At 40.5% G+C, this 15,343-nt stretch overlaps 1 protein-coding gene across 5 annotated transcripts in view; it reads right to left on the bottom strand.

Moving 5' to 3' along the window:
* The window catches only part of TRMT11 (tRNA methyltransferase 11 homolog), a 48,550-nt gene extending 38,977 nt beyond the window's left edge, over positions 1–9,573 (bottom strand). For 3 of the 5 annotated variants that reach the window (XM_033103454.1, XM_033103456.1, XM_033103455.1), the window contains exons 1-2: positions 9,437–9,573; positions 820–885 (exon numbers count right to left, since the gene is read on the bottom strand). In XM_033103454.1, coding sequence (XP_032959345.1) covers positions 820–885; positions 9,437–9,508 — 138 coding nt within the window. In that variant the 5' untranslated portion in view covers positions 9,509–9,573. Of the gene's footprint in view, positions 1–819; positions 886–8,823; positions 8,858–9,436 lie in introns of those variants that run through there. The other 2 variants (XM_033103459.1, XM_033103458.1) reach the window with 2 other exon arrangements.
* Between the last annotated feature and the right edge of the window lie 5,770 nt (positions 9,574–15,343).

Below are 15,343 nucleotides of genomic sequence, written 5' to 3'. Positions count from 1 at the left end.
AAGCTAATCAATGGAAAATATTATACAGCCCTGTTATAGAAGGTCATGTAGCAACATGTGCTTTTATTAATATTACCAAGTGAAAAAGAGACTGCAGAAGTTTATAAGTAGCATTGAAACTAAGGGGGGGAATAGTCTATGGAAAAAGACTGGAAGGCAGTATCCCTAAATAACACCATGTTTCTCCAAAAATAAGACCTAACTGGAAAACAAGCCCTAGCGTGATTTTTCAGGATGACATTCCCTGTCAATAAGCCCTAATACGTCTTTTGGAGCAAAAATTAATATAAAATCTGGTCTTATTTTCGGGGCAACACAGTAAGTCATGTCAAGAAGAAAGAATTGGGAATGATTTTTTCCCCCCATTTCCAAACTTTTCTAATACAGTGATAAACTATCAAATACAAAATATAAGGCTCATAAATTCACAATCTTACACATGCACAATTTCAAATTTAAAATGAATACCAATATAAGCCTCAAATTCAGTTAAATTTTAAATTCTAACTCTAATTATACCTCATCAATGGAAGACACCCTTTTTTCAATGAAGGAACAGATACAAATTCTGGCACAACTGTTGCATTAAAGTCTGTAATCTAATAAAATACGTAAATACTAGAAATAAATTTAAATTAGTTTCCAAAACTACATTTTCCAAAACTACAACATTTTCCAAAATGTGGTTTTTATTTAATTGCCCCTAGAAACAGCTACAAGTAACCGTACAAATAAAAATTTAAGATTTTCAGTTCTTCAAATCCAAGGTTTTATTTGTGTCTTACATATAATCTAATGAAAAATATAAATTTAACTTACCTTTCCATAAGTTTCCTGACTACTGGTGAAATGGCCTCCAAAAAGTGAAAGCAAAGACTTTATTTCCTATATTGAAAATATTATAGAGAGAATACATTTTAACACAGAGCACTCAAAGTCTAGTAAAAAATACAGGTGTAATACAATTAAAAAATAAAAAGAGTGCGTTGGTGATCTACCCAAGGCATTTAAATTTCAATGCCAGACAGATTACAACTCCAGGTTCTGAAAAAATTTTACAGTCACAAATGATAAATAATTTCTGAGAAATTTGCCAAAAGATTTAGAGAGTTGCCAAAAGATTTGACCAGAAATTGCCCTGATTTTGTAAAAAAAAAAAAAAAGATCACAAAATCTATAGATTAGTAAATCCGATACCGCGATACCGGATCAATAAAAATAAAATGAATAATTATACAGATGATTTTGAGGATATTTAGAAAAGAAATAACATTTTTAAAGCATGTTTAGGATTTTCTTTTCTCCCTCTGAATCTTAATATCATAAACATTTTCCTCCTTGGCATCAAGATTGCAAATTTTCAATAGAAAACAATATACTTTAGGCTGAAATTTTAGGTGGTTTGCAATTTTATCAATTTCAAATAAGGCTAAAATACACATTTCATGAATAGATTGTTTTTTCCACAGTTTGGATTATTTCTTTAGGACAGAGTCACAATAAGTAGGGTTACTTTATCCAGAGATATGAAATTCTTATGGCTTCTTACAGCATATATGGCCAAAGTACTTTCTTAAAGGGTTGTCCTAAATTTTAATGCAAGAGCGTATCAATTTCACTTCACTACTGCTCAAATGGATGTTGTACCATTTTTTGTCAACTGATTTTAAAAAATGTACTTTAAATTTATTTCAATTTTTTTATTACTAGCACAGTATTTTTAATATATTGACTTACAAGCCATATTTAGAACCATTTTTTCTCTAGAAACTAAAACCATTAGTGATGTATAAATTTATGATTAAAAGACCAATAATTTTACCAAATGTCAGGCAAGAGTGAAGAGTCCCATTATAAGTTAACTTTGCTGTCTTGTTCAGTTAATTAGATACATAAATATATGTTGAATTAAAAAAAGAAGTGGTTAACTAGGAAGCATCACTGTGAATTCATTAAGTACAAGTTACAGTCAGTTAACCTCCTCGTCTTTCTAGATCAATTACAGAACTGGAAAGAGAATACAAGAGCTACTTTAAAAACATCAGATATCCAAAGTTGAAATGTGTTCAGGTTGTATGTATATTCTATGAAATAATCACTTTGTACTGATAAATGCAAGGTGACTATACAAATTTTATGATTTGCACTACTCTCAAATTTTTATCTCCTCAAATAATACAAAGCGGGTTTAATCCCACTCCTCCATGTAGGTCTTACAGAAGAGGCAACCTAATGAGAGACAAGTATAGACACTGCTGAGTGCCTACAATCTTCTTTCCTCTCAACTAGGAGAAGGAGCCTTTAACATCAAACCCATCATGAGCCATAACCACCATGAGAGAAAGTATACCCAGACCAGGAAGGATCTCCACCTCAAGACCAAAAAGAATGGGAGGTTTAAACAACGAGTGCCTTTTCTGTTTTTCCTTCTCTCCATGCAACAGATCTATTTCTTTTAATTCCCGGAATTAAAAGGAGCTGAATTCAGGTGAATCATATGGCTGGACCAAAGTGTAGCATCGACTACCAGTAAATCACTGATGGTATCCCCAAATCATTTCACAACATGGGTGACACAAATTTGAAAAGGAGGTATCACTGGACTTGGGCGTCAGACCGCAATTTGGTTTTCAGTTCTTCCAAATCACAGCTATGTGATTTTATACAAGAAACTTAACTCCTTGGATGCTCAGTTCCCTCATCTGTAAAATAGGAATCATAGCTGCCTCGTGAGGTAGGATTGTAGAGAGGAGCACAGAACCTGAGGTGATATTAAAGGAATCAAGATGATGATAACCACAGCACTGTCCCTGAAGTCCAGTGGCTCAAGAAATCGAGCGAGCCTGACAGAATCATAGTACTTAAAAGAAAAACTGAAGTTATAGGTTCAGCTATCTAGTATAGAATGATTATTGTTCATTCTATATTAAAGCATATTGTGAAATCAACTTTACATTTAAAACAGTTTGCTGCTCTGGTAAAATACACTGTCAAAAATCAGCAAGAGGCTAAAATACAAAGGCTGTAAGAGATTAAAAAAAAAAAAGTGAAGAATTATTGGAAGCTTTATGGCACAGCATAAGCTCTACTACCCAAAACATAAGCAATGACTTAAAAGTGAGAATAAATGTGATGACCCAAGTTTCAAATATGAAAGCAAAACATGTATTAAACCACTCCATCAACCTACATTGAAATAGCAACACACAAGATTTTTATTCATCTTACGGCAAATTCACTTTCCAGTTGAGAATGTTTCTACATTAGGAACAAAAAAATTTATACAGGACATTGGCTATAAAAATATGGCATGATCTAAAGCATTCCTGATGCATTAATTCACATGAGCTTTTCAGTTCTTTAAGCCACCTTTTTATCCATTTAGTTTGCTTCAGAACCAGCAATAAAACCCAGGTGTCTGAAATTTACTTTAGTACAATAAGGCAGCTGCCAACTAAAACTGGCCCTGTATAACTCTAGAGGTAAAACTGGACCACAATTGCATTCCTAATCTCTCATTTTAAATCATAAAGGCAGCTAGCTACTCATTACAGCTTCCCTGCAGAGCAGCAGTTCTAATACAGTAGATGGGCTTAGAAGTGTAGAATGTCCTTTTGATTGCCTTCCCCAAAGGGATCCTATTTCAATCAATTCAATATTTATTAAACAACTAATATGTGCAAGGCACTGAGCTAGGTAAAGATAAATTCATATTTATCCTCAGGGAGCTTAAGGCCTGGTAGAAACAACGTAACATTTAACCTAGTAACTGAAATGAGAGATGTAAAACACTGTGCTCTTAAAGAAGCAAAAGCAAAAAAGTATAATATTAGAGTACAAGGGAGGAAAAGATTACTTCAGTTTTAGAAGAAAAGTTTCAATAGAAACTGACTTAAGCCCTGAAACACAGGGAGAAGCTATATAGATGAGAGAATTTTGACTTCCAGGGATGGCAAACTGGGTAATTCAGATTAAGCCTCCTGCTGAGAAGAACTAGAAAAACCTGACATCTGCTAAAGGCATGGAGAGATTACAAGAGTTACCAAATCAAGATCCAAGAAAGGACAGAAAGTCCAAGGTGCAGCCACTTGCTCACGGGGACATTTATGAAATCCAAAAGCAGCTATGAGGGCAGACAGCCCTTCTGAGGGCTTAATAAAGCTAGAGCGACAAAAAGAGTATAGGACCACCCACCCAAGGGAGGAAAGGAGGATGGATAAACCACCCAGTTTAGACTGGGATCCCAAAAAGCTAAAAACCCTAGGAGTATGTGTGAATCAGAACAAAAACTGAATTTCATGCCGGAAAATGAGCTCAAGTGATCTTAGTGAGCTCCAGTGATTGTTAAAGCTCATGTGTGTTCCTGTCTTCAAGAGGTTTTACATCTTCCTGGGCCTCCTATTTCTTCAAATAAATTTCAAATACAACATTTGGCACTGATTTAACAAATAACCCAGTACACATATGAAAAAGAACCAAAAGAAACAATACACAACAGGAACAGACCTACAGAATCCCTTTTATCAGTCACACGCTTTAACATAACTGTGCTTTCTATATTGAAGGGAATAGACAAAACCAAGAATTTTGACAGAGGATGAAAAACTATAAAAAAAGGAAACTGCAGATTTGCAAAAAGAATCAAATAAGATATATAAACCTAAGATAAAATAAACAACTGTGTATGTAAATCTAAACAAATAAAATGAGTAGATTAAAGAGTGCAATAGGAAAGACCCAACCAGACAAAAGAGAGCACAAGCCTCAGCAGGAAAACAGAGGGCATCATTCAAGGCACGATGGAGAGTCAGTGTGGGCTGCATTGAGGGCTGCGGGGAAGATGAGGACGACGAGGACAGAGGAGAGAACCTGCAATGATGGACCATGAATGCCAGACTAAGGGGCTTGTAGCCTTGGAACAATAAGAACATAAAACAGAACTGAGCTTTTCAGACATTAAACTGGGTAAGACATTGACTAAGAAGAATTTAAGAAGAAACAGGTCAAATCACCAAGTACCACGGATGCTATTTTTAAGACTGCAGCCTAACTATGCCCTTCTCATTGCACTTCCTGACTACTGGCACTCACCCTCCTGGGCCTCCCTCTACTTCCACTCCAGTATCCTTTCTCTGCTACTCCAGAATTATCTTTCTATAACACAAATGATTACTACTCACTTCCTGGTTTAAAAGAAAAAAACACTTGCCACTTTGTCACTTAAAAAGAAAATAAAGAGTCAATGGTTCCCCATGAAATCTAAAATAAAATCCAAATTCCTGGCCATGGTTTCAAAATACTCCAAATTACGATGCTACCCACATCTGTACCCTCACTGCCTACAGCTTCATCCTCCCTCCCCACACCCCAAAGCACCACAATCAACTATCTCTCTGTGCCTCTTGCTAATAGAAACTTGCTATTGTTTCTCAATGAAGCGGGGTTTCCAGTTCTCTTCACCCATAGAACATCTCCTTTATCCATTAAGATCTAATTAAACTATTATTTCCTCTATGAAACTCTATGTCCTTGCACCCCTATCTTGCCAATGCACCTGCCTAGCAAAATACTGATCCTCCATCTCGCCCACAATCTTCCTTCATGAGGCCTCAGGCCAGTGAGTTGAACACAACTGAAGAAAATCACAGACTCGATTAGCACAATTACAAACACAGGAGCCTCACCCTCAGCTGGGTTTTCAGCATTGTTCTAACACCTGTGTTCTTCCCTACTCAACTGTTGAACTGGTCAGCTCCCTCTTCTGCGGTCAAAGACTGTTTCAAATTTTACTGTTTTTCTCCATTTCTCCATAAAAGTGCTTGGTCCCCATCTGTCAAGAAATAAACTTGACTCATTCATTACCCAGAAAACAGGCCCTCAGGCAGCAAACCCAGCTCCCCCAAATCATCCTAACTCCTCTGCCCACTCTCCCTTTCTATTGAAAGCCCCACCCCCCCCCCCGTATATCCATTCGCCCCTTCTCTTCAGCCTATAAATTTACCCATCTCTCCAAGGAGGGGAGGGGTCCCCCCTTGACCCTAAGTCTCCCTCAAACTGTTAACCAATCTCTTACGTTCCCTTGTTATGTTCTAGTTAAGAGCAGTTATCCCCCTTCCTCTTCAGTGACCACTACACAAAGCTTCCCGCCCTAAAGCTCTACCTGCACAACAGCTCTAGAGAATTTACCATCCCGATTTCTGTGGCCTCACCCCCTTCCTGTTCTGACACTTGCCTATCGTCCTCCTGTCCTCCTTTTTTCTCACTTCCCCTTAATATCAATAATTCCAAGTACCTGTATTTGGCTCACCACTCTTCTGACGCTATGCTTTCTCTGAATAATTTCATTTCCTCTCCTAGTGTTCATATGCAGATGAGTCCCAAATATGTATTACCAGACCATCACGCTATATGCACACTCATATTCATTGCTTCCTGGTCATCTCCACTTAATGTTACCCAAGCACATCAAATTCAGCACAACCAAAATTTAAATCTTACATCGGCCTGTGCTCTTTTTAAATGGAGACACTCATATCCACTCCAGGACTCACCCTTGACTCGTCCCACTTCCTCCCACATTCAATCAATCATCAAGCCCTGATGATTTTATCACCTATTTTCCCATCTATGCCATCCTGTTACCCCTTGCCCTAGTTCAGCTTTTTTGAAGCTATTAACAAGACTATTCCAACAGACACCTAACTAGTCTGATTCTGACTTATTCCTCTCAAATCGATCCTCCGTATTGCTAGCAAAGTACTTTTAAAAGAAAAATCTGATTCTGTCACTTCCTTGCTTAAAACTCTTCAATAAATTCCCCCTTCCAAGCTCCAGGATGTTCACTTCAAGATTTGCATTTTCTGACCCATATCTACATTTCCTGCTCTCTTCTTGTCACTCTCTGCTAAATATTTCATAATCCAGTAATAAGAATAGCTTGTTGTCATGCGGGGTCTCCTGTCCCGCTCCCCACAGAAGAACATAGGACATGGTGAGGCCAAAAGGGAACACCCACGGAGCCATAGGTAGGGAAGCCATACACCACTATACTCTCGCTGGCGGCTGGGTTGGAGCCACAAGATCCACAACCTGCTGTCCACTTGTCTCTGCCAACCAACCTCACTTGCTAGCTGCAATCCGCGCTTGCTAGCTGAGCCACCATCTCCTTGCTAGCCCCCATTTTCTGCTAGCGTAGCCACGGCAGTTATATTAGTGGCCAGTGGCTCAATGGTTACGGCCATCCGATCACAGTTCATGGCCATTTACTACCCGAGTAAGCACCTTTCCACATGAGGCCGAGAGCCTGGAAACTGTACTGCTGGCTCTGTCCCCACACTCCACCTCTACAGGGTCTTGCCTCACAATCTACACGACAAGTGTCTTCCGCGAGGGGCCCTGTGCAAGGAGCCTGGAGGTGAATGCAATATCCTGGACACAGCCAATCTCTCTGGGCACAGCCAGGGTTTCTCAGGGCACCACCAGTCCTTCTGGGCACAGCCAGACTTCCTGGGCTTCTTAGGGTACCACCAATCTCCCCGGACACAGCCAGGGTTTCTCAGGGCACTGCCACTCTCTCTGGGCACAGCCAGACTTTCTATATACAGCCAGGGCCTCTCAGGGCACCGTCACTATCTCTGGGCACAGCCCGACTTCCTGGGCTCAGCCAGGGCTCTCAGGGCACTGCCACTCTCTCTGGGCCTCTCAGGGTACCGTGCTGGAACAATAGCGACTCACAGTCAAGGTGCTTACATATTCTCGATGGCGGCTGGTTGGGACACAAAAGCAAATATCCGCCAGTTCCACTACATGGTGGTATGTTCCCAAACAAATAGTCAAGCTGTCCATTAAATTAGGGATGGAAGGCAATTCCCCATAGTCCATAGTCATTCGCCAGGACTGTCCTGGGGGTGAAGGATGACCTTGACCTCACCCTCAGTTCCCACCGAGGACTCAACAAGCGTTTCCTCCTGGAACTACAAGTCCTGCATCCGGGCTGCCTCAGCAAGCACTTCCCAGCTCACAGGGCTGCAAGGACGTTCGCTTTCTCCGGCCTCTGCTGGTTGGGGAACCGTCCACGTCTTCCCACCCTCCACGGGGGTCCAGTTCTCAGGCAGCTGCTCCTCCTGGTCTTCCTGAGACTGAGTGTTCATACACCCAAACTGCTCCACGGCCCTTCGGAGAGCTTTGGCCGGCACCGTACCCTGCTCGCTGCGCCATTTGTCGTGCAGGGTGTCATGTGGGATCTCCTGTCCCGCTCCCCACATAAGAACACAGGACATGGTGAGGGCAAAAAGGAACACCCACGGAGCCATAGATAGGGAAGCCATACCACTATACTCTCGCTGGCGGCTGGGTTGGAGACACAGGAAACAGGAGCCACATGATCCACAACCTGCTGTCCACTTGTCTCTGCCAACCAACCTCACTTGCTAGCTGCAATCCGCGCTTGCTAGCTCAGCCACCATCTTCTTGCTAGCCCCATTTTCTGCTAGCGTAGCCACAGCAGTTATATTAGTGGCCAATGGTTCACTGGTTACAGCTGACAGCCAACTAGCCACAGCTGATGGCCATTTACTACCCGAGTGAGCACCTTTTCACGTGAGGCCGAGAGCTTGGAAACTGCAATGCTGGCTCTGTCCCCACACTTGTCATTCTAATTTACTTACTTCTCTCCTTGGCCTGGCCAATTCCTACTCATCCTTTAGTTACAGTTCATGGAATCCGTGTGAAAGGCCAACATCCCGCACCCCTTAGGTGATTAGATTCCCTCCTTGTATATGTATAGGTTCTCATATTTCCCTGCGCATCTATCAGTGCACTTACCAACGTTATTTCATAATGCTCTGTTCATGCATCTGCTCTGCCCTTTGCCTGAACAGTAAGCCCCTGGAAGACAGAAACTGTCTTTGGCGCCGTTATATCCCCAATGTCCAGCACATTCAATTACAGGTACTCTGAAAATGTTTCTTGATTGAATAAATAAAACGCTCTTCCCAACTTCTCCATCATCTAAGGCCTACCACCCACCACTAGCTCCCCACCCTCCCCCACGGAGTTTGACCCGCATATTTGACACTTAAAACACTGCACTGAGCATGTCTGTCCGCTGTTTATTCTCAGCTAGAGAATAGCTCCTGCAGGGAGAGGACCGGTCATATTCACCGGCCTTACTCCGGTGCCTGGCACACAGGGAAAGGAATGAATAAAAATGCTTAGTAAAGCTGAGAAAGTCTGTCTCGGACTCGTCCCTCACACACCCTCCGCCGAGCTAATACCTGTCCCAGGGGCCGAGGGACGGGGGACGCGTGATATCCCCGACCGTCACAGCTCCCGGATCCCCGGGAGCTCAGGCTGCGCGGCTCGGCTACACCTGCACACCAGCCCCCCGCGCGCCGTCCTCTCCTGTCAGAAGTTGTGCAGGACGCTGCGGACTCACCGGCAAGCGGAACTCCAGGTGCTCCTGCGCCATGAGCAGCAGGTACCTGTTCAAAGGGCCCGGCAGCGCCATCGTAGCCGTCCAGGTGCGCGTGCGCGGTGGCCCGCACGGGCCGTCCCGTTCTCCCTAACCCGGCGCTTCCGCGGAGGCGGAGCCTGAAGGGCCGGAAACGGAAGCTGGGCGAGGCGGGCGCTGTCCCGCGGGTCCTCGGTGCGGACTTAGATGCTGGCGTCCCTATGCTTTGCGTTTTCTGGTTGAGGTCCCCAAGTGCGAGTAGCTCGTGTGAGAGGCCGCCGTGAGTTCAGGAGCAGGTTGGGGTAAGAGTGTCGTTCCCAGTGGTCCTCGGATGTACTTCCGACTTTCTCCACTGCTCCTCAAACCCTAGTTCTTCAAAACTGGACTGAGATTTCACCTTTTCTGTACAGTCCCCTCTAACCACTCCAGTTCTTTGGGGACTGAGATACCAGGTGCGCTCGTTTAACATTGAGTATACTTTTCATATTTTTGCAGTAACTTCTCAAGGATACATGCCTTGTAAGCCAATTAGAATAAACTCTTGAGGCTTGCGATCATCGTTTATGGTTTATTCTGTACCTCACAGAAAGCAAAACAATGTCCTCTTCAGAGTAAGTATTCAATAATCAGTAGGTTGTGATGTCATACTCACAACACCAATCCACAGCCAACTGTATATTAAAACGAGAGACGTTGCTTCTAACTGTTCACACTGGCACAGATTTAATGGTAACACATAAGTAGTAGCATATTCAGAATTTTTAATACGTTGTATATTCTATGTATATCTGTTGTAGCTTTTGAGAGTACTGAATCTTCTGCATTATTGAGAGCTCTTTTACATTCCACCTTAGTATTGCGCAAAGTACAAAAGAGTAGGTATCCTACATATTCCAAGTACCATGTGCCAGGAATATACACGACGCTTAGTAGTAGTATTTAAGAACACAGGCTGCGGTGTCAGTCTTAGGTCAAACCTCAGTTACACTATTTACCATCTATCTGCTCATAACCAAATTTCTTAGCTTAGTCTATTATCTAAAATGGAAAAATACTGTCTCCCTCAAGGTATTGTTACAATCAAGTGAAATAATGCACATGAAGTGTTTAATATAACATCTGGCATATTGTATGGGGCCAATAAACAGCATGTAAGGAGATTTTTCTTCTTTTAAAATAACCATATGAGAATTCCTCCTAGCAGGCAATCTACCATTGTTAGGAAAGTGTCTTGATAACTTCACTTAAAGTAAGTGAATCTTCAAGAAACAGATTATCTTTTGGCCCCTAGGCTTCAGAGAAGGGGATAAAAGTACTCTATGAGACACGAAAAGCTATTTCCTCTGAGAAGAGAGGCTAAAGTGGGACAGAATCAAGGAAATGCTAGGGGGAGGATGTGCAGTGCTTGACATATCCCGTCCCTAAAACCTAGTAAATTACCAAACACATGCGATTTTGATGAGGCAACTTTTTAAAGAGGTGCTGGTTTTCATGCCAAGATCAATATGATGCTGTGCAAATGAGACTACAGGGCTTAGGAGAACCCAGATGAATTCAAATTTCACTGGTTTTTCACTTGGGATACTTTGAGCTAAGGTTCATGACTAAGTCCCCACTAATCCTTCACTCCAGAAATAAGCAGGAAAGTGTCTACATCACGAATCTCAAACAACTGGATCCATGGTCTGGTGAAGTAGAAATTAACCCTGCATAGCCATTAGGGTTAGTGTGCAACTACTCTGAAGTCATTATTCACTGTCTTGGAGGGACCTCATAGCCAGAACTGTTTAATGTTTTAGGCCTCCTAGAGAGTAGTTAAGGAGCAGCAGGAGAGTATGGGTTTTGGAAGGTGGTGTTCAAATTAGCAACTAGAGACTTGCAATTTTTTTTTAAATCTGTACTGGAAGGGGCAAGGCATTTCAAAGTCTGTGTTCTCGGAACTGATCCAAAGCTCCATCCATGCTTTATCCACCAGGGCAGACCTCTTAGAGATTCAGCCCCTCAAGTGAGATTACTGTTGTGCAAGCATTGGAGCCTCTGGTATAGGCTTCTGATTATTGAAAAACGAGAGGCATTCCTGGGAAGTAAGGACAAGGAGTTGGAGAGGAGAATGTTGAGTTCTCGTTATAACAGGCCACTATAGTGTTGAGACTAGTAGGACACAGAGTCAGTGAAGAATGAAAATGACTAGAGAGTTAACAGTTCCTAGCAGCAGAGGTCATGTATAATGTAAACATTTCCATACATCTGTATCAGACTGAGCATCTAACGCTTGAAAAGGGAATTGTGTATCACGGAGAACCATAGGGATTTGTGCATCAATAGGAGGGAGAAAAGTTATCTTCATATGTATTAAGACTAGAAGACTTTTGAAATGAGTAAAAAAACAAGGAGCTTTTGAACAGTTTGAAGAATAAAGTTTTATTGGAAAAAATTATAAAAGAACTATGGAAACTTCACTATAGTGACGCATTCCTGTGGGACTTCTAATTTCATGAGATGGAGATAATTCAGAAAGAGGAGAAGAGAGAACTAACACTGGGTGCTCTTGGGGGGGAAGTGAACAAGCTGGGACTCTGAGGCACCATGTCAAACTTAAACAGCTGCAGTTGATTTAATAACTTAGTTCCTCGAGGTCAAATTTCCAAAAAGCAAGATCTCTAGAAGTGGAGAAAAGTAGATCTTGTCCTCTAATCAAAGGACTCCCCTGAGCAAATCTGAAGTCCTAGTTGCAAACTAGGTCCACTAATTTGTTGCCTGTGAAACTGATTCTGTGCATAGAAAAAAAATGTGAAGGAACATAGTCTGGAGATTCAGCCTTCTCTCCTGTTCACCCTTCAACTCTAATGATACCACAATTCAAATAATCAAGGGCCATACATTTCCAGGCAGATAGAAGATGGCAGCCTGATTGAGCTAGGCTACAGAACAATTGTTCCCATATCTCAGCAACTGGGTGAAATAGAAAGTTTTCCAAAAGGAGCCTAAGCTAGGGCGTGCCAAAATTAAGGATGCCTCTCCTCTTTAGGCCAGTCCCTAATTTGATTCTTTTGTTTGCAATGAGATCAAGATTGTAAGATATCAAGTTTATTTAAGCTGAATCAGAGATCAGTTTTTGTATTGCTAAAATAAAAACTGATTCATAAACAGATGAATCAGTAGGTATTGGCTTCATTATAGTGAACTGGAATAATGGGTATTTAATGAAAGTGTGGGCATCAACTTTTGTAGATGACTTTTTGTCATCAATATTTAGAAATGTATGAATGTTGCAATAAAAAAGACTGTGCTCTTGACCTTGGATTCTTATATGAAGAAGAGTTATGTCCACATCTCTGATAGTGAACCTTTTATACACTGGGATCAGTTAATTTATTAAACAGCTTTCATTCGAACCTGTTTTTAGTACTATTAAAAAAGTCCATATTATCAAGTGGGATTTTTCCCAGATATGCAAGTCTTGTTCGACATTAGAAAATCAATATAATCCATCACACCAACAGGTTTAAAACAGAAAAATCAAATTATATCAACAGATGCAGAAAAAGCATTTGACGAAATCCAACACACATGTATGTTAAAAACTCTCAGTAAGCTAGGACTAGCTAGCAACTTCCTGAACTTTGATAAAGAACTCTACAAAACACCTACAGCTAACATCTCACTTAATGGTGAGAAACTCAATGCTTTCCCATTAAGATAAAGTACAAGGCAAGGATGTCCCCTCTCACCACTCCTTTTCAACATTATACTGGAAGGTTTATACTGATTGAGAAGACATAAAACTGTTTACAGATGACATGATCATCTATGTAGAAAATCCAAAAGAATCAATAAAAGAACTGAAACTAATAAGCCATTATTCCAAGGTTGTAGGATACAGTTAATATGCAAAAGTCAACTGTTTTCCTGTATACCAGCAATGAACAAGTGGAATTTGAAATTAAAAACACAATACCATTTATAATAGTATGCCCCAAAATGAAATACTTAGGTATAAATCTAACAAAATATGTGTAACATCTATACAAGGAAAACTACAAAACTCTGATGAACAAAATCAAAGAACTAAATAAAGGGGAGGTTTTTCCAAATTTATGGATAGGAAAACTCAGTATTATTAGGATGTCACTCCTTCCCAAACTGCTCTCTATATTGACTGCCATCCCAATCAAATCCCTAGCAAGTTATTTCGTAGTACTGACAAACTGATTTCAAAGTTTATACGGAAAGGCAAAAGACCCAGAATAGCCAACACAATATTGAAGAACAACAAGTTTGGAGGACCGACACTGCCTGACTTCAAGACTTACTATAAAGTTTAATCAAGACAGTGGTATTGGTGAAAACAAATAGATCAATGGAACAGAACAGGGAGCCCAGAAATATTTCCATATAAATAGAGTCAACTGATCTTTGACAAAGGAGCAAAGGCAATACAATAGAGGAAAAAAATAGTCTTTATAACAAACTGTGCTGGTACAATTGGAATCCACATTAAAAAAAAAAATCTAGACACAGACACTACAACCTTCATAAAAATTAACTCAAAATGGATCATTGACCTAAGTGTAAAAGGCAAAACTATAAAACTCCTAGAAGATAACAGAAAATACAGGTGACCTTGGGTATGGCAATAACTGTTTAGATACAAATCAAAGGCATGATCTATGAAAGAAATAACTGATAAGCTGGAAATCATTAAAATTAAAAACTGCTCCGTGAAAGACAACGTTGAGAGACTAAGACAAGCCGCAGACTGGGAGAAAATATTTACAAAAGACACATCTGATAATAGACTGTTATCAAAAATATACAAAAACTCTTAAAAATCAACAATGAGAAAACAACCCAATTAAAAAATAGGCCAACAATCTTAACAGACATCTAAGCAAAGAAGACATACAGATGGCAAATAAGCATATGAAAGAATGCTTCGTATCATATGTCATCAGGGAAATGCAAATTAAAATAACGATACCACTATACACCTACTAGAATGGCCAAAATCCCAAACACAACACCAAATTCTTGCAAGGATGTGGAGCAACAGGAATTCTCGTTTATTGATGGTGGGAATGCAAAATGGTACAGCCACTTTGGAAGATAGTTTGGCAATTTTTAAAAAAACTGACATGGTCTGACCATGATCCAGCAATCGTGCTCCTTGGTATTTACCCAAAGGAGTTAAAAACGTATGTCTACACAAAAACCTGCATACAGGTTTTTATAGAAGCTTTATTCATAATTGACAAAACTTGGAAGCGAGCAAGATATCCCTCAGTAGGTGACTGGATAAACTGATACGTCCTGACAATGCAGTATTATTTAGCACTAAAAAGAAGTGAGCTATCAAGCCATAAATAGACATGGAGAAACCTTAAATGTGTATTACTAAGTAAAAGAAGCAAGTCTTGAAAGGCTACATACTGTATGATTCCAACTACATGACATTCTGGAAAAGGTGAAATTATGCAGACAGTAAAAAGATCAGTGGTTGCCAGAATTCGGAGAGGGAGGGATGAATAGGCAGAACACAGAGGATTTTTACGACAGTGAAAATACTTGGTATGATACTATAATGATAAATATATGTCATTATACATTTGTCCAAACCCATAGAATGTACAACACCAAGAGTGAACCCTAAAATAAACTATGGACTTTGGTAATTAGGATGTATCAATGTAGGTTCATCAGTTGTAACAAATGAACTACTCTGGTGGGGAATGTTGATACCAGGGGAGGCTGTGCATGTGTGGGGACAGCGGGTGTATGGGAAATGTCTGCCCCCTCCTCTCAGTTTTGCTGTGAACCTAAAACTACTCTAAAAATATAAAGTCTTTAAAAACAGACAAAAAGTTCAAAAAGGCAAAATTTAACACAGTATTT

This window comes from Rhinolophus ferrumequinum, chromosome 3, assembly GCF_004115265.2.
Source record: "Rhinolophus ferrumequinum isolate MPI-CBG mRhiFer1 chromosome 3, mRhiFer1_v1.p, whole genome shotgun sequence".
Classification (NCBI taxonomy): domain Eukaryota; kingdom Metazoa; phylum Chordata; class Mammalia; order Chiroptera; family Rhinolophidae; genus Rhinolophus; species Rhinolophus ferrumequinum.
The sequence above is the reverse complement of the archived record's forward strand: the minus strand, read 5'-3'. Positions and strand labels throughout refer to the sequence as shown.